Source organism: Phaethon aethereus, assembly GCF_964289735.1.
Source record: "Phaethon aethereus genome assembly, chromosome: 17".
In the NCBI taxonomy this organism is placed as follows: domain Eukaryota; kingdom Metazoa; phylum Chordata; class Aves; order Phaethontiformes; family Phaethontidae; genus Phaethon; species Phaethon aethereus.
This window is the reverse complement of record NC_138593.1, coordinates 614,279-634,959: the sequence shown is the minus strand read 5'-3', so window position 1 is coordinate 634,959 and position 20,681 is coordinate 614,279. Positions and strand designations below refer to the sequence as shown.

The following is a 20,681-nucleotide window of genomic DNA, read 5'->3' as shown; positions in this document are numbered from 1 at the left end:
TTATTTTCTTGAAGATCTATATTCTTAAATGCCTGTTTTCAACATAAGTCTCTTTTTTAAAGAAGTACTGGGGTGGGGATGAACTGTGATGAACTGAAGAGGAGGCTGAGAGGAGACCTCATCGCTCTCTACAACTACCTGAAAGGGGGTTGTGGCGACGAGGGTGTTGGTCTCTTCTCCCAAGTAACTAGTGATAGGACAAGAGGAAATGGCCTCAAGTTGCGCCAGGGGAGGTTTAGATTGGATATTAGGAAAAATTTCTTCACTGAGAGGGTGGTCAGGCATTGGAACAGGCTGCCCAGGGAGGTGGTGGAGTCGCCATCTCTGGAAGTGTTCAAAAAACGTGTGGATGTGGCGCTTCAGGACATGGTTTAGGGGACATGGTGGTGCTGGATTAATGGTTGGACTTGATGATGATTTTAGCAGGGCCTGTTGCACTAGGACAAGGGGTAATGGTTTTAAACTAAAAGAGGGCAGATTTAGACTAGAGAGAAGGAAGGAATCTTTCACAATGAGGGTGGTGAAACACTGGCACAAGTTGCCCAGAGAGGTGGTAGATGCCCCATCCCTGGAAACATTCCAGGTCAGGTTGGACGGGGCTCTGAGCAACCTGATCTAGTTGAAGATGTCCCTGCTCATTGCAGGGGGGTTGGACTAGATGACCTTTAAAGGCCATTTCCAACCCAAAGATTCTATGATTCTGATTCTATGATTCTATGTCTCTTGTCTACCAAAAGAAAAAAAAATCATTATGCAATGACAAGAGACAACCCAGTATATAATCAAAGACAGAATCCTGACATGTTCAAAGAGAAAATTATTGTAACAGCAGTGACTTTGATGATGAGAAGGGATTTTTTTGATGGAAGCAATGGCCATCAAGATTTTTACTGTATCAACCAATGCCTAAATGCACAACCTAGTATGCAGTGTGCCTGCCAGGTACACTTAGCGCCAACGGGGGAAAAAAAATTTTAAAAAATAGTGACGCGTAAGAAATTCATACCTAGAATGGAATCAAGCAGCACTCTTTGAATGGTTAACCATTCGCAGAGGGTAGCAAACACTCCTAATGACGGGCACTCTTGTCCTAGAGCACGAAACAGCCAACGTAGAGGTCTGAGAGCAGCCCATGGTTTGGCTCGTCATATTGCATTTTCCTTCCCAGACACCGAGTTTTAAACTTCCTAACAATAAGACGACCGCAGGAGACCCAGACACCCAGGTTTAGTAGCGTCGTTTCACCCGACGAGCAGGGGAAGAGCCCATTCTGCACGGCGAGGCGTCCTGCCTGGCAGGCGACAGTCAAGACCTCTGTACCTGCCTGCAGTTTTGCTCGGCAGGGACCCTGGTGTTCGTCAGGATTGCAGAGCACTTCTGAGCCATAATGAAATAACAGCACTCGGTCTAACACTGTACACTGCACCGCACATTTTCAAGTACCACAAGTGAGGAAGCAGCCTGTAACTGTTCAGAAACATTTGCCTTCCAGAGTTGCTTTGAGCAATCATTTTTATGGGCTTTTGTAAAATTTCATTTTACACAAAAACTCAAGAACCAACGTCCCATTAATACAAAACTTGCAAAAGTTACGAAGAATTACGCTGAAATATTTAAATTTTCAACATTTGCTTCCAGGGAATTGCATATTTGGCTGTAAAAGTCATGATTTGCAGTCTTCACTGAAGTACTGTGATTCACAAAAAGTGAATCACAAAAGGGAAATTTTGTGACTGAATAAATAGATCTTATGTAACCCATCTAACGAGGAGTATAGTATTTTTCCGATCTTTGATTGGAAGACTATCAGAAGATGGCTGTAAGTAGTCAAAGCCTCACTGACTATAAATACCCCCTCCAAAACCAGAATTTGGATTAAGCTCAGTTTTAGTTTGGAGTAAGAGTCAGAAAGAAAACAAACAGATGCCAAGTCTCTCAAGCAAGGTATTAACCCAAATGGAAAGTCACCAACGTATACGAACCGATAACTATTTGCTGAGGGAGCTTGAGAACGCATTTTGAATAGTGAATCGCAGAGCCCTGTGATCCATTTCCCAGCAATCTGCAAATCGCTGGGGAGAGGGAATCCACTGAAGCCGTTTGTTTCCTTGCAAACGCTGCGCAGGAAACAGCAACTGGTCACAGACCCAGCGCACGCCCGTCCTCCGGTGGCACCGAGCTGGCGGCAGCGAGCGCGAGGCTGCCGGGGTACCTGCCCAGGGCTGTCCTTGCCCCGCAGCACACACCGAGTCCCCACCCAAAGAGTCCGAAAAAGACGCACGGTTTTGAACGGACCCCTGCTGTCCTCCCAAAAGGAAGGAGTCTGTCAGAACATGAGCTGCCTCCGCCCCGACCCGACCCTCGCTGTCCCACCAGAGAGATGCACACAGGCAGGGTCAGGCACTAAGTCACCCAGGTGACAAGTGCGTACGGTGATTTTCAGGAGTGTTTACTTGGCAGCTCCTCCCCAACTTTCCAAACAAACCAACAGATGTGGACTATCGCCAGCGCCGTCTCCTCCCGCATTTCACCGTGCTCACGTAAGGGTTAAGGCAGCAGCAATGCTGTCACTGCACTTAGGCAGCTGTGCAGGAGCAGACCCTTTGAACGTAGGCAGGGAAGCAACGTTTGGGTAAAAAAAGCCATTAAAACCCCAATGCAGGACACTTGCAATATGCCAGCTAGATTTGGTTTCAACTAAGGTGTCCAAAAAATACATTATTACAGTATTACGGAGACGAGCTCCAGAGCGCTTTTACAGGCATCAGAACTGGTCTGACAAAATAAGACCTTATGTTTTTCCTGTATTTCATGTTTTGGGGGATATCACAAGCACAGAGTCCCTTGAAGAGTAGTTTAATCACACAAACGATGGAAAAGGCTGCTCAGTGCTGCTGCCAAAGGAGACTTTTAGTTTGAACACGGAGACTTTGAGTTGTATCAACTCCTTTCTGTGCCTTCATCGTTACGAGTATTGCTTATACGTGGGAACCACTTTACTAATCCTATGAAAACACCAAACAATTTATTTAATAAAAGCATTTTCCCCACTGCAACTCAGCAGCGAATAGGTGCTTAGAGCGGGAATCTTTCTATTAGCCGGATCCCTACAGTACAGTTTTGTTCTCACCTTTATATTAAGACCCTTTTATTAAAAAGGAAACTGCTAAAAAGCATGAATATATCTCCTGGTTTTCTACCACCACTACGGCACACTGGCTGGAAAGGCCGTGGGAATCCCAATACGCTGGCCTGTCTCGTGAACGCCCGCGCCCAAGGCAGGGCCAGCATCGCCCACCACCGCTGAGCCGTTCCTGCTCATCAGGGAGCCGCTGTCAGGAGGAAGGAAAAACACCTCGGCTCTCGCAAGCACGAGCTAAGACCCACGGCCGCACGGCGCCAGCGACCGCCACGCCCCGGGGCCTGTTTGAGATGTAATTGCTCCAGAAGGAGATCAGCAAGGAGACACCAATGCCGCAGACAGACAGAAGTCACCGTCGCCAAAGTCAGGCACGAGTGTGCTCCTCCGGCTGTGCACCGCACCCACCGGCACGAACCCCCAGGGTCGGGCAGCACCCACCCCTCCTCCCACGCCACCGGCCAAAAGCACCGTGGGACGTGCCCCACCGGTGGGCCCGGCGCCAGCAGCGCTCCTCCTGGTGCCATGGGCTGTGCCGAGCGCCGGAGAGCCGGGTCTTCCGCAGCGTCCTCTGGCAAAGCAAGTCTTCCAGGGGCATCTCCATGTCATTTTCACTACCACCACAGAGGGTTCCTTCTTTTTTTAATCAGGCATTTATTTACTTTCTAGAGAAAAGGGACATACTAGAAATGACATCTGTGTTTCCGCAAGCGGCTGCGCGGCGCTGCCAGGTCACGCCACGTTCAGGCTCACCACCTCTGCTCCGGCGTGCAACGATGACGCTGCGCCGGGGCAATGCAGGCGAAGGCCACGATGGGCTTGGCCCTTCTCCCTTCTGGAGTATTGCTGGGAAAAATGACCCGGTGAGTGACATATTCGCGTCTCCATTGTGTGGTGACCACCGGCCGCGTAGCAGAGCCAGTAAGAGCGCAGCCAGCGTGCACAGCGCAGACCACCCCACCAGGACGCACAAATCCAGGCGTGAAGCCACACGGGTAAGTGACGCACGCCCTGCGCGGGGGGTGTCAGACTGGGACACTGACCTTTGAACCTGACACCCCTTTTCCGTAACGTACCCAGAGAGCCCACAGTGGTCATTCCCGTGAGATACCACTAAAGGGGGGAGCAGTGAGGATAAAGACAGATTAATTCTGCTCTAGAATCTTAAATTAAACACTCCCGTCTCGGAAAGAATTTCACTAAGGTGAAAATGTAACGTAGAAGTACCCATTTAGGAAGAATGTGCTATTAATTCTTAGCAGTGTATGTGGAAGGGAAAATTGCATTTTTATCTAAATGGTTTTTTCTGCATAACCCGTTCACAGTATTCGTTTACGGCTCTGTAATGGGAACTTTTCACATTTCGATTTGGGCCAGACCGCTGCGGAAGGCAGGAGCAGCCTTCAGGAACATTTCAAGTATAACCCCTTAAAACAGATTCCAAGAGAAGCTCCACAAAAAGGAGGAGACAGGCAAGTAGAGAACATCTTAAAAGATGGTAGAAAAAGGAAAGGAAAAAACTCTCCATCTTAAAAGGTGTAAGCCAAATTTTTGTGGGGGAGAGGGACAAGTATGCTTTTTAGGTTTTTTCCCCCTAAAATGGGACAAGAAAAGGTTTGGTCTTCCCCCTCTTCTTCCTTGCATGAAGCAGAAACAGCTCCACTTCAATGTAGTACGCAGTCCCAAACGCATACGAAGAGCAACACGGCACCGCGTTACCACTTTGAAAAACTGCACAGGGATATTCTGAGCTATAACAGTTACTATTACATACAGTAAAAAAAAATGTAGGCTATGAAAAACTATTTTTATCATCATAAACAAACGCTCATTTCATTTCTCACTACAAATAGTTTCACACCATTCGAAACTGAATATAATCTAAACAATGATTTCAAACAACTGACACTATGAACCAAGTTTGCCTCATATATTGCCATCAGGCAATGAGAATAAACTCAAGTCAAAGCAAAAGCAGACTCAGAACGGGCTGAACCATGTCTTACCAGGATGGTTAATCTAGTACAAATAAGGCAAACATGAAGTTCAAAGTTTTTAAAATTCTAAATTTTATCATCATGTATCTCAAACTCAAGTAAACACTAACAAAAATAGTATACTGGCCTTGTGTTTAATAAACAAATCAACTGATACTCTAAATAATGTAGCAGTGTTCACAAAAGAAGTTAAAGTTGTATATTTTCTAAGCACTGTTCATTTGACATTCTTCCTCTTTTTTTTTTCTTTTTGACCGAGTTGGCTTTTATTAGCTGACTTCTGAAAATCAGTATAACACAAAATTTTATCTTTCAAAACAGATTTTTAAAAGTGCAGCACTTATGGAAACACAATTGGACAATGAATAGTTTTTATTCCCTCTACCTAAGCTGTACTCCTCACTGCAAAGCAGTAATTACAGAAATCTACTTCTGTTTTAAGCTTTACAGTAAGCTTTTTCCAAATCTAAGGCCAGCAACCAAGCCTTCATTATGCTTAATAGGTAGACATAAAAAGGTAATTGTATCACACTCTCTCCAACTGCACGTTTCTCCAGCTCCTGAAGCTCACACTTCTCTGATGCAAGGAAGAGATTTTTAAGCGAAATATTTCAGCATCATTGGTATAAACCACTCTAGAAAAGCCTACACAAAATACAGGCGCATTTGGGTAATTACTTGGAGTAAAACTTCATTGCTTTGTTAGAAAAACCCCATTTCCAAGGCGGCGTTTGCCAGCCCGTAGCAGCCGGACTCCCACACCACACCGGCAGCCAGGCACTCAGCTGCACCTCCGGGAGCCCCAGCAGCGCGCGGACCACCGCAAAGCGGCCCCGGGCGCCCGGAGTACCCGGGAGCCCTACGGCTGCAAGCAGCGAATTCGTGTCTGCAATTCCGGTGAGCAGCTCTGCTAAATTAAGTGAAATCAGAATGCAGTGTACTAACTTGGCTCAGCTACGGGACAAATCACTTTATCGTGCAATACATAACAGTACTTTGCTTGCACAAAGTTTAGAAGTGCAGATAAAGGAATAACCGAGGCTAACCCCCAGCTCCCTGTAGCTTTTCCGCTGACAACTGCCCCAGCACTCCAGCCCAGTTTTAGAGCCATCTCAATTCATACCCATTTTGCAGACAGTACAACGAATTAACAGACAATGGTATGAAACTTCCCGTTGATGGCAGATAATAACAATAACAAAATAGAACCAGAATGAAGAAATCTTTTGCTATTCTCTCTTTTTTGGTGATCCGCCTATCTCAAAATAGCTAGTGTGAGATTTCAGTACTTGAAACAGGCCTATTTTTGCCTCTGCCTCTAGAACAACAGCGTGGTAGAGAGAGCACAGGGAGCTGGGATGCTAGCTGTTTCTCCCAGCACAGAAAGAACAGCATGTGCCTATATTTAGAGGTAGAGAGGGGAACTACAGCATCCAGGGGAAAAAAAAAATCATACTGATTTTATCTTCACAAAAGCACTTGTGTTTTTGGTTTGTTTAAATCAAGAATGTGTTGCAAGTGTTTGACCCTATATCCAGTAACAATAAAATCTGTTCCATCATAAAATACCAGCTGCTTTTCACTTTGAATGATAATACTATTTTTAAAGTGTTTCAGAACTATTGTCTCATAGATTGTGGTAATTTTATTACAATTACTGGGGAATTCCTTTTTTTTTTTTTTGTAGAATACAAACAATAGGCACATTTATTATTTTCTTCCTTATAAAACTGTATTTGGGCTGAAATTTGGGCTACTCGTCAAACTAGGCAAAAAAATGTTTTTCAGCCTAAAATTAATAAAAAATAACAAAACAAGTGAGTCAGATCAAAAATACCTCTAACATTAGATGCAAGAAGTTATCTGACTGCGTTGTACGTCTAAGGGATACCCTGTTTCTATCAATATTATGAGAGGAAAGGAGAGGGAGAGGGAGAGGGAGAGGGAGAGGGAGAGGAGACATGCCCACCCGTGGCGATGCTTCCATCCCCAGACGTCTGGAAGAGGTGAAAACCCACCTCATTATCAAACTACTTCCACATCATTTTGGTTTCTTTTCCTGTTGCTCAGACTGAGGAATTAATTTAGAAACTCACTCACACACTGGATCAGAAGTGCCATAAATGGGTTTTTTTGTTGTTTTTCCAGGGAAGGAGAAATGCTGCAGCATCGAGGGCAGTACGGCTGCACCGTCCCCACCAAACGCACCAGAGGAAGAAGTAATCGACACAGAAATGCGATCACCAAGTGGGACAAGACACTCTCCAGTCTTCATTCCCCCTGCCTACGCACACTTCCTAAGCACCGTGGCCAGACCCCTGGTTGCACACTCCATCCTGGCACCGTTCGGTCCCGGCATGCCAGCCCTCGTTGGGTACCCAAGTGCCCAGACTCGTCCCTGGGGTCCCTCTGGCTCTGCCAGCGTGGGACCCCACCGCACGCCCCACCAGCATCCTCTGCCAAAACCCCGGCAGCACCGTGGTCGTTCGGCCACACGGCTGCCAGTTTACCAGGGACCGGCGAGTCTCCTCCCCGGGCTCGACAGAGCCCGGTAAACCGGCAGCCGCGTGGCCGAACGGCATCTGTTTTATCTCATTTGGTCTGTAAATCTTTAGCAGTGGGAACGTCTCCCAGGTTTCTAAAGCACTGTGTCAATTTATGGTGCAATAAAAATGATCTTAAATAATAAAAATAATAATAGAGTAGGACTTGAATACAGACTCCACTGCGATCTAAATCAAACATAAACCCAAGGATCCATAAGTGCAACAGTAATGATTTGACCGACTGTGCCATCTAGCCAGGAGACGGGAACACTCAGGCAGATGCTCCCTCTCCGCCTGTTTTCACCAAACAGACCGCCGGAGCATCACCTCCAGCAGTGGATGGGAGGGATCGCTCAGTCCCGGTCCCTGGGGACGCGGCCCTGCTTGCAACGCATTCGCATCTCTGCCTCCGAGACATCCTTCATCTACTGCCTCCTCTGCTTCCCATGACTTCTCTTACCCACGACCAAAAGGCTTTAAAATGTCATTACAGAGGAAGATTATACCCGCCCTACCCCCACTCCATTTAGTAGATTTTTCTAGGAAACAGATCCTAAAATTCTGACCCAATAATAACCCCAGTCCAGTCTTCATTTCCTATGCTAATAGATCAATTTACATCTTTCTAGCAAAATGGTTTGAGGCTATGCTAAAAAAAAAAAAAGTCATGCCTTTCTTCTTAAACTGCATTTCGGGAGAGGATTAAGAGAAGGAAGGAAGGATATGACTGTTTCCAGGGGCTTTTTTAGTGTATTTGCTTCACACAGTGAGTTAATATTCTCAATTTTAAACCAAGAGTATATTCTTAATTAGGGTATGAAATGTTTTAGAATTTTCTTCACTTTACAAATGGCTGCTTTTTCAATTAACTGTGCTTCTTCAGCCTCAGGATGATCTTTCTATTAGCAATACAAATGCTTTCTAATATTTTGTGAATACTAATTCACAAAATTAATTTAATGCAGACTTAACTCTGAAAACATGTATTTTACCACAAAAAAACCACCATCTCCCAGCTACTGACTGATTACAGGCTTTTCTGTGATCAAGGGTATCAAGTCCTAAAGGCCCAGCGGTCAGAACGGAAGACGAGTTAAAATTAAAAAAGGGAGCAACTCAGTTTCCTCATCTCGCTTTTTAAATGCTCCAAACGGCGCGGGGAGGTGGTGGTGGTGAGGTAAATACCTGAAAGTTCAAGCAAACTGGTCTGTGGCGCGCGGCTGCAGCGCTGTCCTGGCACAACAGTCTGCAGCAGAGAACTAGCGTAGCCCTTCAGAGCTCGCACACGTGAAGCTTAAATAAACTGTATTTATTTTAATGTAAAAAACCTATCAAAGCAGCACTTAAAACGTAACCAGATTTCTGCTTACCAAACCAAAAAAAGCTTTAGACGAATCTTAAAAGCTAATAAAAATGGAAATGGCACAGTGTCATGCACTGCGTTTTTACGTTAAAGTAATAAACACACACAAATAGATTTCCTGAAATTGAAACCAAACGGACATAAGTTGCACAAGTAAAGCCTCCTCGCAGAAGTTACGCATGCAGACGAGAAACGGTGCGTTCTCAGGAGCTTCCCGTGACTGATACGTGCATCTTGGGGGGTGAAACTGTAAGTTGTGATAGAACAGTTATTGTCTAACAGGGGCAAGACAAAACTGGGAAAAACTTTATTTAAAAATGGCCAGCACGCATCAGACCCAACCCTATGGGAAAGGGATGTGTTCGGGGTTTGAGGCGGGTGTCTCGAAAGGGCACGAGCCCAAGGCACACGGCTGCTGAACGCTCGCACTGTCACAAAAAATAACTCGAGTACAGGGGAGAGGACTACCAGAAAAGCAGTAACCGTACTATTTTTTGCATCAGTATATAGATAAAAAGTGCAACACTAAGAGAGGACATTTCTGGATCATCAAGTCTTACAACTTATTACATCAACTAAGGAAAACGCATTCCCCACATACATAGGCTTTTGTTATTTGCCAGGAGATGAGCTGAACATGAAGACTTAGAAGAGAGGGTGTTGGTGGGGAGAGGATAAGGAGGGGTGCTGAGGAGGGGAGTAGCAAAGCAGTGTGATCTAAGATGTTCTCTTTGAAGTATTAAGAAAGTCAGCTTGTAAAAATTAATGGATTAGACCTCCAGCTGTTCAATTATCAGCTTTAAATTTAAAAGGTATTTGACTTTGGAATATTGGCACATAATCCATAAAATATATTTAACTTTGTAAAAAAAATAATAATCTTTGCATTTAAAAAGGTCACTAATAATTGGTAATGTTTTAACTGCACCAACATAAAAGCGTTTTGCAAAGGAAGAGCAACTAACTACAAAGAATATCAGTATTTTTACATAAGCTAGTCATGCTACCACTATGTGCAAACTGGATCTGTCTACAGAATAGCAAAAATTCAGATTTATAGTTTAAAAGTTGAGAAATCTAGCCAAGATCAGGGAAGTCAGGGCGGACCTTTAATTTCCTGGAAGATTCCACAGCTTCACCTGTTTAATTGCCATAGGGTTCCCCCCTCCATGTCCCTTACCCAAGAACTGATGCTGAGGAAGTGCACAAGCAAGCCATGTTCTAAATACACCTCATTAACGGAAGCGCTCTCTGTTAAAAATGCCCCTCAAATAAAGGAAACGAGTAGCTCTGTATTTAGAAAAACACTGCATCAATCTTAAAAATGCCCTGCGAACTACAAGCATGTATTTACAGGTGGAAACTTTGTTCTTTTCAAGGGCTTAGATTTTTCAATGGAAAAACCAGAAGAGTTGGACAGAAAGGCGGCTGCTGGCTGGAGCAGCGGCCGCGACGGACAGGCAGGTATCCGGCGCCCGACGCGCGTCGTCGACGCCGTCTGCGCACGAAGCGTTCCAGCCCAAAACACAGTAAGGACTATCTACTTTATGCTAGTGACAAATCGGGGAAGGATCCCACTAACCTCAATCTGACTGGTCTCTTCTGATATTCTCAGTGTGCTCTAGGAGTTACGTAATGAAACTGTTAATGGTATTTCAGTAAATTTAGCATTAAAAAAGCCTATGTGTTAGGCCACCTTAAGATTCATTTTAGAGCTGGCTTTACACTTTCTGTGGATACTCTACTCACACTGGTATTTAACAGAAATATACAAGAAACCACAGACTAAAGATGTACAGTAATTTGTCTAGTACTAAAATTTTACACGGCAACATAAAGACGTTTTGCTGTACCAAAACCTCTCTCTGGTACAGAAGATTGCAGAAGCAGCGAGTCAGCTGTTACAAACAAAAGCAGCCTATATACTTTTAGGTTAGACTTTTGTTTAATGCCTTATCCTTTGCTCTATACAAGTAACAACAAACTGTACCTGTAGGTGTATTTAGCAAAAAATTATTTGCAGTTTTATGGCAGAGCATTCCACCAGGTCATTGGTAAAAAACCAGGTATTGCACGTTAAAAATTAAGAGCAGACATGGTATAATACATCAGAGATCAGAATAAATCTACGCTGTCATCTAAGCTCATATATAAATATTAAGTCCAATTCATTTCCTTTTACATCATATGTAAAGATCTGAAGCACATTCTCATATCAATTTCAAGAAATATACCCCCCAAAGTCTGTCTCATGCACTCTCTCACGCTAAGCGTGTACAAACCAGCCCTGTTAAAACTAACCTCACAACTAAGCGTGCCATTATAAAATAACAGACTTTGGTAAAAGAAAGCATCATGATGCAAAGCAAATTTGTGATCTGCATTAATTCAAATACAGCTAGACTGTCCACTAAAATGGGCGGAACCGGTAAATCTAAAGACCAAAAATTAATAGACAGACAGTCAGATGGATGGATGTAAAGGCAAACAGAGTGGTTACGGTAGTTACTGAAATGCTAATAAATTCACACGCTTTCTGCATTAAATATCTTCGTGCGTTACAGCAGCAATAGCAAATACTATTGAAAACTCTGCCCCTGGCCTTTGTTATTTGCCATAAGGTCTACAAACACACTGCTGCAGAATGTTTATAAAACAAAGGAAAACATTTCCAAACAGGACCATTTTCTAGTGGAAAATACTAAAAATTGTAGTCCGTCAAAGTAAACAATAGAGTATTACTGTCATTCACATGAAGCCAAGCCAAGCAGGGGCAACCTCTTGATTTTTTTTTTCCCACCCACAGGTCAGAAGAGTTTAAAAGATCTTATTAAACCCAAATCTAATGCACACTGAACACTCTCCTACGATACGCAATGGAGGTATTCCTTCCTCATAAATCTGCATGCTGATCCAGATCATTCATTAAAGATGTGTATTTTGTATCTGTGGAGTATATCACGTAACTTCTTGGCAAAGGTAACAGCATTTTTTTCACTAACTGTTAAAATTCCTTGTGTAAGTTTAAACAAAGCAGCATCGGGAATCGCAGACCCGTTGCTGCAAAGTGCGCTGAGCTTCGGCAGCAAACTCATTTCCAACAACCTTTACTACAGTATAAACCTGTTCCAAATCGCACATTGTTTTCAATGGTATTGAAGTGTTTGAAATACCTCACAAGAGGTCTGACAAACTCGGTCGCAGTAAACAAACCTAGTCCCTTGGTAAAGCCTCTAAAAGGATTTAGCAGTATTTAAAATAAAAGCATGCATCAGAACATACTAGGAAAAGAAAGAAAACAAAGGCTCCTAGCCGCATCTGGACCAAATTTGACCTCTGTTAATATATTTGGTAGTAATTTACAAATGTTATACACCGCTTCGTCAAGAGGTTTGGCCTGCTGGCTCATTCAAATGATAGGTTTAGTGTTATGATGAAATATTAACAAAAAACTCAAAGATGGAAACTAACCATGCTGCGCTGCACGTGCCTATCAGCTTGGACAGACAAGCCCAAGGGCTGCCAAACAACTGAATATATTCTCATTTTTTCCAATCAACACCTGCATGGTTCTAGGTTACGGTACTGATGTCTTCACCTGACAGCTGCAGTATGGGACCGTCAAAATTTCAATTAAAAACTAAAAATAAAAGCCCACCAGAACTCAATTACTGGGCTTCTAGAGAATACTAATCAACATTTCACTGAAGGGGAAATTGTTCTGGTTCAGTCAAACCAGAAAAGCAAAAACCCATTAAACTGGCCCTAGTTTTTTAAGTGAATGTGATCTGGTTATTCTTTGTTAGCTAGAGCTGCAGTGTTGGAAGTCAATACGATCCCTCTAGACTCAGTATTACTGCATCTCACTCCCAGCTTGAGCTGCACGGCAGAGGAAAACATGACATTCTGGAAAGCATTTTGGGGGAAAAAACCAAACTTATCAGCCACTTCACATAAAACATGTTGGTACAAGAAACGATGTATCAGAGAAAATCCCTTACAGAAAATCACATTTCAGCGACAAGAGATGTCCAGCCAGCGTTAACACCCGCAACACAAAATGTGAACGCACGCACGGAACTCGCTGAAGGCTATCACTGAACGGTGTAGGTGTGCGCACGTTACGCGGGCACCCGCAGCACGGGTGTCTGCAATGACGCTGTCTGCTCCCGTCTACCTTTAAAACTCGCAGCTCACACAGACTGCTAGGTATTAGCAAATCATTTTAACGCCATTATGAGAAAAAAAGAGATGAGCTATAAGGAATCTGACCAGCCATTAAAACAACTCAAACAAGTTGTTTCCCCCAGTAATCCGGGCATTAATGGAGTATTTGAGCGGTTCCCGATTCTGCTGCGTTTCGGGGAGCCGGGCCGTTCCAAAGCTGCCCCTCCACGGCCGGCGGCGAAGCCGGAGCCTCCGGTCCCTGGCACTTGCTCCACGGCACGGGAGGAGAGCCGCGGGAACCCAGCGCTCCGCCAAGGTGGAACGTGCCCACCGACACCCGCCGTCCCTTCCTCCGCCCTGCCCGGAGCCCACGGAGCCGCCGGTGCAGATCGTGGCCATGCCACGACAGCAGTAAGTCACCGAATGCTTTCCCTCCCGTCACGGCAGGTGTAATTAAGAAGCCCACCAACAAGGCTATGTGTTTGCTGAGGAGCTTGGGTCTAACGACTAACCTCGCTCATAATAAAATTGCACAGTGCTACGAAATGGTGAACACTCCCCCAGCACAGTATTAAGCACATTTAGGAACCGCTTGAAATTTGGAGGAGTGCTGTCTACCCTGCACACGTACACCGGAGAGCTGCTGGAACAAATACCATGGATGCAAATCCCAGCTGGCTAAAAAGCGTTTAAAAATCTCCGTCACTGAATAAATAAAGCCTTCTCTTAAACACAGTTTGAAACACTCAGGGGTATGGCAACGTAAAGTTAAATTATTCCTACTAAGCGAGGAGAACAGCCTGTTTTGTCTCACCTATTGTATCTTTATCACTTCAAACAACAGTTAAAGTAAATTCTCTGCTGGTCTATATGAATTTCCTCATCCGAAGAACCAGCCCATTCAAATCCTTCAAATGACTAAAGTGTGAAACAAAATGAGTGCCTCTATGCATTGTTGTAAAACTAGTTTGCTATTTTATGTTAAGCCTCTGAAATACTAAAACATATCCTTATATAGGAATACTGATTAAATGGTTTTCCTTCCAAGTGATGAACTGTTTTAACAGCAACATTGTGGTTATCGCGACCAGAAAGCAATTACTTATTTCACTAGATGTTACTAAGAATAGCAGTGATCAAAGTGAACGTAGGAGTGCTCTTAAAGACATTAAAGAAAGCATCGCTCCATGACAGATACACAAAAAATATACATAATTTTAAGCCAAATTACACTTTTAATAAAATGTGGTGTTCAGGATTAAATCACTGCTCATGATTTTTTTTTTTTAATCCATAAAATTAAGATCTATGGAATAGGTTACTTTTTAAAAATCTGTTTCTAAATACAGCACAGTGTGTAGATCTGCATATCTGTATGCGTGTGTGTGCGTGAGCGCACACATAACAGGGGGTACGTGTGTGTTGTGAGAGAACGTATATATGTGTTCGAGTCTGCCAAGGTAGAAGTGACAGGAACTGTGATTTGTGCTAACTAGCTATTGATCCAGTCAGATCTAGATGTTGTGTACAAGAAACAATAAAAGAGAAGGGGCCAGGAAGGATGCTGTGTGCAACTCCATTTAAAAATGGAAAAGAAGGGCCCCAAACAAACCAATTTATGTCCTTGCCTGGGTGAAGCATGGAGAATGCTGATGGGCTTCCTAGAGTCTGCTGTGCATGCTAAACACTCCCGCTTGAAATGAGAGTCTCCTGCGCTGGGCATTAAGCATGAACAAAGAGACAAACCGTGGGGGCTAGGATTCACGCTTCAGAAAGCCAAAGCTGGAAAGCCAACCAGAACTGTGGGTAGGAAATTGCCCGGTTTTCAAATCATCTCCCTTTTCATTTTCCCAACACCTTTCTTAGCGAAATTACTAAACATGGAGGACTGTAAAAAGTCAGTCCGTACAACCAGATGTAATGAAAACAATTTTGAACTATCAAAACATCAACTTTCCTAGGCACGAATAACGAGTTTATATTGCGTAAATTAGGCACGTGTACCTATAGCACATCAAAAAACTGCCTGCATGCATTCATACAGCAAGTACACGCACGTGCATCTATTGTAATATTCACACACACTGTCAGGCGGCTTGGAAAATACGGCTTTGATAAGACAAAATAGAAACCAATTGAATCTACAATCATCTTTATCTTAAACAGCTTTTATAATAGAGGGCTTTCCATTAAATATTTTTTTCCCTGAGCTTGGGGAATTATGATGCCCTCTGGACACGGGAAAGGATCAAAAAATGACAACTAATGTTGAAATTAAACATCTGTCAACTAAGCAAGTTTTATACCAGCAGACCCAGAGCCTTATTTTAAATTGCCTTTCTCTTAAAGAAAAAAAAACGTTAAGAGCCTTTCGGTTCGCTATCGCAGTGCCGATAAGCCCTTAACGCAAGCAGGGCAACCTGAAATCGGAGGGACAGCACCGCTCACACATACGTGTTTCCACGGTTTCGGGGACCTCCCTAACAGTTCGGGGAAATGGCTGGAAGGCTTGGCCGGCACAGGGCTCTGCGGGAGCCCCCTCCTCAGCACCCCATGCCCGGCAGGGCTCTGCGGGGAGCCCACTCCACGGCACCCGAGGCCCGGGCTCCGCCGGGAGCCCCTCTGCTCAGCACCCCCAGTGGCCGCGCGCCAGCCCGGGCCGCTGCTCCCCAGGGGGCGCGACGGGTCCGGGGCTGGTGGCAGGGACCGCCGCGGGGCCGGCTGCCACCCGGGGCCGGCTGCCACCCGGGACCGGCTGCCACCCGGGGCCGGCCTGCCAGCAGGCACTTCAGCCCCGCTGCTGGCAGCCCCAGCCCGAAGCGGGAGGGTGCCCAGCACCCACCGCGGTCCCTGCCGGGGGTGCAGCAGGTCTGGGGCCAGCATGTGCCCAGCGTTCCTGGGGCTGCAGCCCCGCCACCTCCCCTCCCCCAAGCAGCCCACTGACCCGCGTGGGCTAGCATCCGCACGGCACGACTGATACCTTCTTTGCTGGGGTTTGGGGGCTTGGGCTTCTCCCACGGTGCCATGGGCTTGTCCTCCTCCTGCCCCTCCATCAGGGCCTTCTCGCCGGGCAGGTACCAGGTGGAGTTGTGCTCTGCCATCAGGGAGTCCAGGTCGATGGTGCTCATGGCACCCTTGACGCCCTCCGAGCAGCAGCTGCCCAGGTCGCTGTCCCCATTCTGCCCCGCGCACTCCCCCTTCTTGCTCTTCAGCCCCAAGGGCTGGTCTTCCGAGATGCTGAACTGCTGCCGCTGGAGCTGGATCTGTGCTTGCAGGATCTCCAGGGGGTGGATCTCGTCCTGGGCCGAGGTGCTCGTGGGGGTCCGCACCTGCTCCATGCCTGGTGTGCCGGGGTGGGTGCCTGCCGTGGTGCTGAGCCCATAGCTGTCAGGGGTCGAGGTAGACGTACTGAGGAGGCCGAGGGCCAGGGGCTTCTGTCCGTTGAGAAGTGCATGCTCCCCACGCGGCAGCTTGGGTGAGCCACCCAGCAACGGGCTGCGGGTGGGCTTGGAGGCGGCGTTGTCAGAGCTGGAGGACACCTCGTCCTCATTGCTGTAGCTGGTGCTGACCTCGTCGGGAAAGTCCACGTGTGGGGAGCTGCCGTCCGACTTGGTCACGCTCTGGATGCCACTGTCCAGGGAGGACATCAGGTCGGGCTGCTCCCCCAGCAGCAGCTCGCTGCCCTTGCCCCAGGAGGGCGAGGTCAGAGGCTTGTCGTGGGGGGTACCCCCGCCACGCTCTGCGCCTGCGGTCCCCGGCGGTCCCCCTGCCGCCGGCGGCACTGCCGGCTGCCCCGGGCTGACACCAGCCCCGCTGCCCTCCGTGGCCGAGAACTTCTCAAAGAAGGTGCCGGGGCTGACGTGCCCACTGTCCCGTTTCCGGCGGCCCCGCCCCCGCCCGCCGCCCGCCTTCCCCTCGCCGCCGGCCACCGGCTCCAGTGCGTAGCCGGGCGAGAGGCTGCTCTCGGCAGGCAGCAGCGGGGCAGTGCCCACCACCTTGCCTGCGCCGCCCCCGCCCGCCGGCGGCCCCGTCGGGAAGTAGTCCTGGGCGGCAGGCGGTGGTGGGTCGGGCTCGGCCTGGCTGAGCTTTCGCTTGGCCTCGGCCGGGCTCTTCTTGTTGAAGGTGACGTTGAGGTTGGGGGCACCCAGGCTGGCGATCATGTTCTGGCAGGCGGTGGACAGGGCAGCCAGACAGCTCTGCCCGAAGACGTTGTCCTTGCTGGCTGGCTTGCTGAAGGAGCCCAGCGAGAGAGCGCCCAGCTTGCTGGCGGCGGGCCGTGGCGGTGGTGGTGGGGGGAACTCAGGTGGGGGCGGCGGGTAGGCACCCGGCGACGCACTGAGGGTGGGCGCGGCCCCGTGGGCTGCCGGCTGCCGTGCCGCTGCCGCGAAGGGGAAGCTGGGCTGGGTGGCAAAGTCAGCGGGGCCGCGGCGCTCAGCGGGGGCACTGGGCAGCGCCACGCCACCGCCCGGCGACTGCAGCTGCGAGAGGCCGCCCATGGCAGGAGCAAAGGGCGGGTGGACGCCAGGCGAGGGCAGGGCCTGCGTCGGCCCCTCGCCTGCCATCCGCAGCGGCTCCTGAAGCCCCAGCCCACCGGCACCTGGCCGGAAGAGCATAGTGGCACCGCTGGGCTGCAGGCCCAGCTCGTGGGGGGTCGCCTCGGCCGGCAGCCCTGGTGCTGCCATGCGCCGCGGCAGCAGCTCCCCAGGCGGTGGTGGCCCCGCGAACCAGGCGCTGTCAGGGGCAAGGTGCGGCGCTGGCGGGTCGAAGCTGCGGCCGCCGCCACCGCCAGCCTCCCGCTCAAAGGCGGGTGGGGGCAGGCCGCCGGGTGGGCCCACCTCGCCATGGTGCCCCAGCTGCTGCAGGCTGGGAGGCCTCAGGCGCTGCTGGCTGCGCGAGGCCATCTGCTTCATCACCAGGGCCGCATTCTGGCGCTGCGCCAGCGCCGGGTGCTCGGGACCGCCGTGCGGCAGTGGCCCCCCAAAGGCCTCGGGTGCCGGCGGAGTGAACTCGCCCGGCAGGCCAGGGTAGGCCGTCGGGGAGAGGTGGCTCTCCATGGCGGGGCCGTGCATGCCGCTGCCCCAAGAGGCGCAGCGCTCGACGCCGGGGTTGCTGGGGAAGTCGAACCGCGGCCTCTTGGCGACGCTCACGTAGGGGGCATCGAAGTGCTGCAGTCTTTGATTTGGTGGCTGTTGCGGAGGAGGGTGCTGCATATTAAACACCGGGTCGGTGTAGGGATGCATATTCCTGTTCTCCAGTCTGTGAATAGGGTATTCAAACTGTGCATGCTGGTTCTGCATTATGGGCCCATTGTCCTGCAGGTTGGGGTTGGGAGCGTTGGCTTCTGTTTGCTGTTGCCTAGGGATGGCTGGCGGGCAGGAGTTCTGTCTGGCCAGCAAGCCCGGCGGCTGCTGCGGCGGCTGCGGCGGCTGCTGCTGCTGCATCAGCGGGTGCCTGGCGCTGGCCCCCGGCTCCAGGCTGGCGGACATCTTCCGCGCTCCCCCGAACCGCTCGAAGAAGACGCTGTGCTGCTGTGACGGGTGCGCCTTGGCCACGGCCATGCCCGGCGCCCGGGGCAGGGCGGGCGCCCCCGCGAAGCTGCCCCCCGCCGGCACCTGCCGCCCGCCGCCGTAGTGCGGCAGCTGCCCCTCGGGCTCCGACGGGGAGAAGACGGGCAGCTCGAAGTGGCCGGCGGGGCCGTCGCCGGGGTAATTGTATTCCAGCGAGTCCACGCCGCCCTGCGCAGGGAGCCGCCGTTGCTCCAGGCCGTGGGGCTCGGAGGAGCCGGCCGCCGGCAGCCCGTGGAAGGAGGCGGCGCGGTTGGGGGACTGGTCGAGGGGCAGGCAGGGCGCAGGCACGGCGTGGCTGGAGGCGCCGGCGCTGTGATGCTGGAAGTCGGGCAGGTTCCCGGGGCGCTGCTGCCCGAAGCCCTCGCCGCCCTGGCTCTCGGCCATGTGCTCGTAGCCGTCGGCGAACGCCGTCTGCCCGCCCAGCGCGCCGCCGTAGCCCAGGAGCCGGCCGCCGTGCACGCAGGAGGACCCGGGGTCAGGCCCGAAGTTGCCGCCGAAGTGCGGGGGGTGCTGGTGGGGGTGGTGGGCGCCGCCGTGGCCGCCGTGCGGCTGCTGCCCGCCGAAGAAGCCGTGCACCGGCGGCTGCATGCCGCCGCCGTGCAGCTCGGCGGGGCCGCGGCCCGGGAAGCCGTAGGCGTCCCCGGCCAGGCTCATGTTCATACCCAGGAGGGGCGGCTCACCCAGCGCGCCCAGGGCCGGGTCCACCGCCGCCGCCGCCGGACCGCCGCCGGGGAAGGCCGGCGCCTTGAAGTGCGCGCTCATGCTCAGTCCGGGCTGGCCGAAGCCCCGCTCCGCTTGCCCGCCGCTCCGGCTGCTGCTCTGCGGCTCGAACTGCTCCAGCCCGAACATCCTGCGCGGCTCCTCAGAAGGGCATGGCCGCTCCGCGCCGCCGTCCCGCTCCCGCCGCGCCGGCCGCCGCTCGGCCGCCCCGCTCACATCCTGCCGCACCGCCGGCACCGGCCGCCCGCCCGCGCTCACCCGGCGGCTCGCCGCTCGCTGCCGCGCGGCGCCGGCCGCGCTGCGCTGCCCGAGAGCCGACGGGGCGGCGCGCCGCCGCTCATAGGCTCCGGCGCCCGGGAGCTGCACGCCGCATCGTCGGCCCGCCGTGCGCTGCCCGCGGCTCGCAGGGCTCCGGCGGCGGCGGCGGCGGCGGGGCCGGGGCGGGCGGCGGGGCCGGCGCTGCGTGCGGGCGCTGGGAGGGCTGCGCCGCGCTCCCCTGCGCGCTCCCTCGCTCTCACCCGGCGCTGGCGAAGCAGCAACAAGTTTTGCATTTCAGCGATGAATTTCAGCCATCGGGGCTGCGCCAATGAGCGCCGCGCGGCCCGGGGCGGGGCTCGCCGTTAAGGTGGCTCCGCCGCGTCGCCCGCCCCGCGCCGCGCCCGCCCCGCGCCCCGGCCCAGTACGGCCCGGCCCGGCCCGGCGGGCCGCTCGGCGGGGCCGGCGGCCCTGCTGCTCCCACGGGGCGCGGGCGACCGGGGAGCCGCGCGGAGCCGCGAGATGCCGGCGGCGGGGTCCCGGAGCGGGGCGGGGGGCTGGGGAGTACCGGGGCTGGAAGCGACCGGCGGAACCTGGGGCTCGCGCCACCCCGCCGGGTACGACCAGCCCCGCAACTCCCGGCCACCGCGTACTGCCCGCCCGGGCCGCCGGGGCGAAACCCGCCCGACGGTCGCGGGGCTGGGAGAAAGGCGCCCGGTGGCCCCCTCGTCCCGACGGACCCGGCAGCGCCCGTGGACCCCGAGCCGGTCCCCGCGGGGCGCGCCCCGTCGGGGCCAGCCCGGGCCGGCAGCCGGAGCCGCAGCGGGCGGCCCAGCGCCCCGCCTTGCGCCCAGGCGTTATAGCGGGGATCAGAGCCCGGCCTCCCCGACGGGAAGAACATCCGTCAGGTCGGGGGGTTAAACGGAG

At 51.2% G+C, this 20,681-nt stretch overlaps 1 protein-coding gene across 1 annotated transcript in view; it reads right to left on the bottom strand.

Moving 5' to 3' along the window:
* The window catches only part of MN1 (MN1 proto-oncogene, transcriptional regulator), a gene marked incomplete at its 5' end in the record, with an annotated part of 36,866 nt that extends 17,238 nt beyond the window's left edge, over nt 1-19,628 (bottom strand). The window contains one exon of the mRNA XM_082007674.1: nt 16,193-19,628. Within this exon, the coding sequence (XP_081863800.1) occupies nt 16,193-19,628 (3,436 nt within the window). The remainder of the gene's footprint in view (nt 1-16,192) is intronic.
* Nucleotides 19,629-20,681: the final 1,053 nt, after the last annotated feature.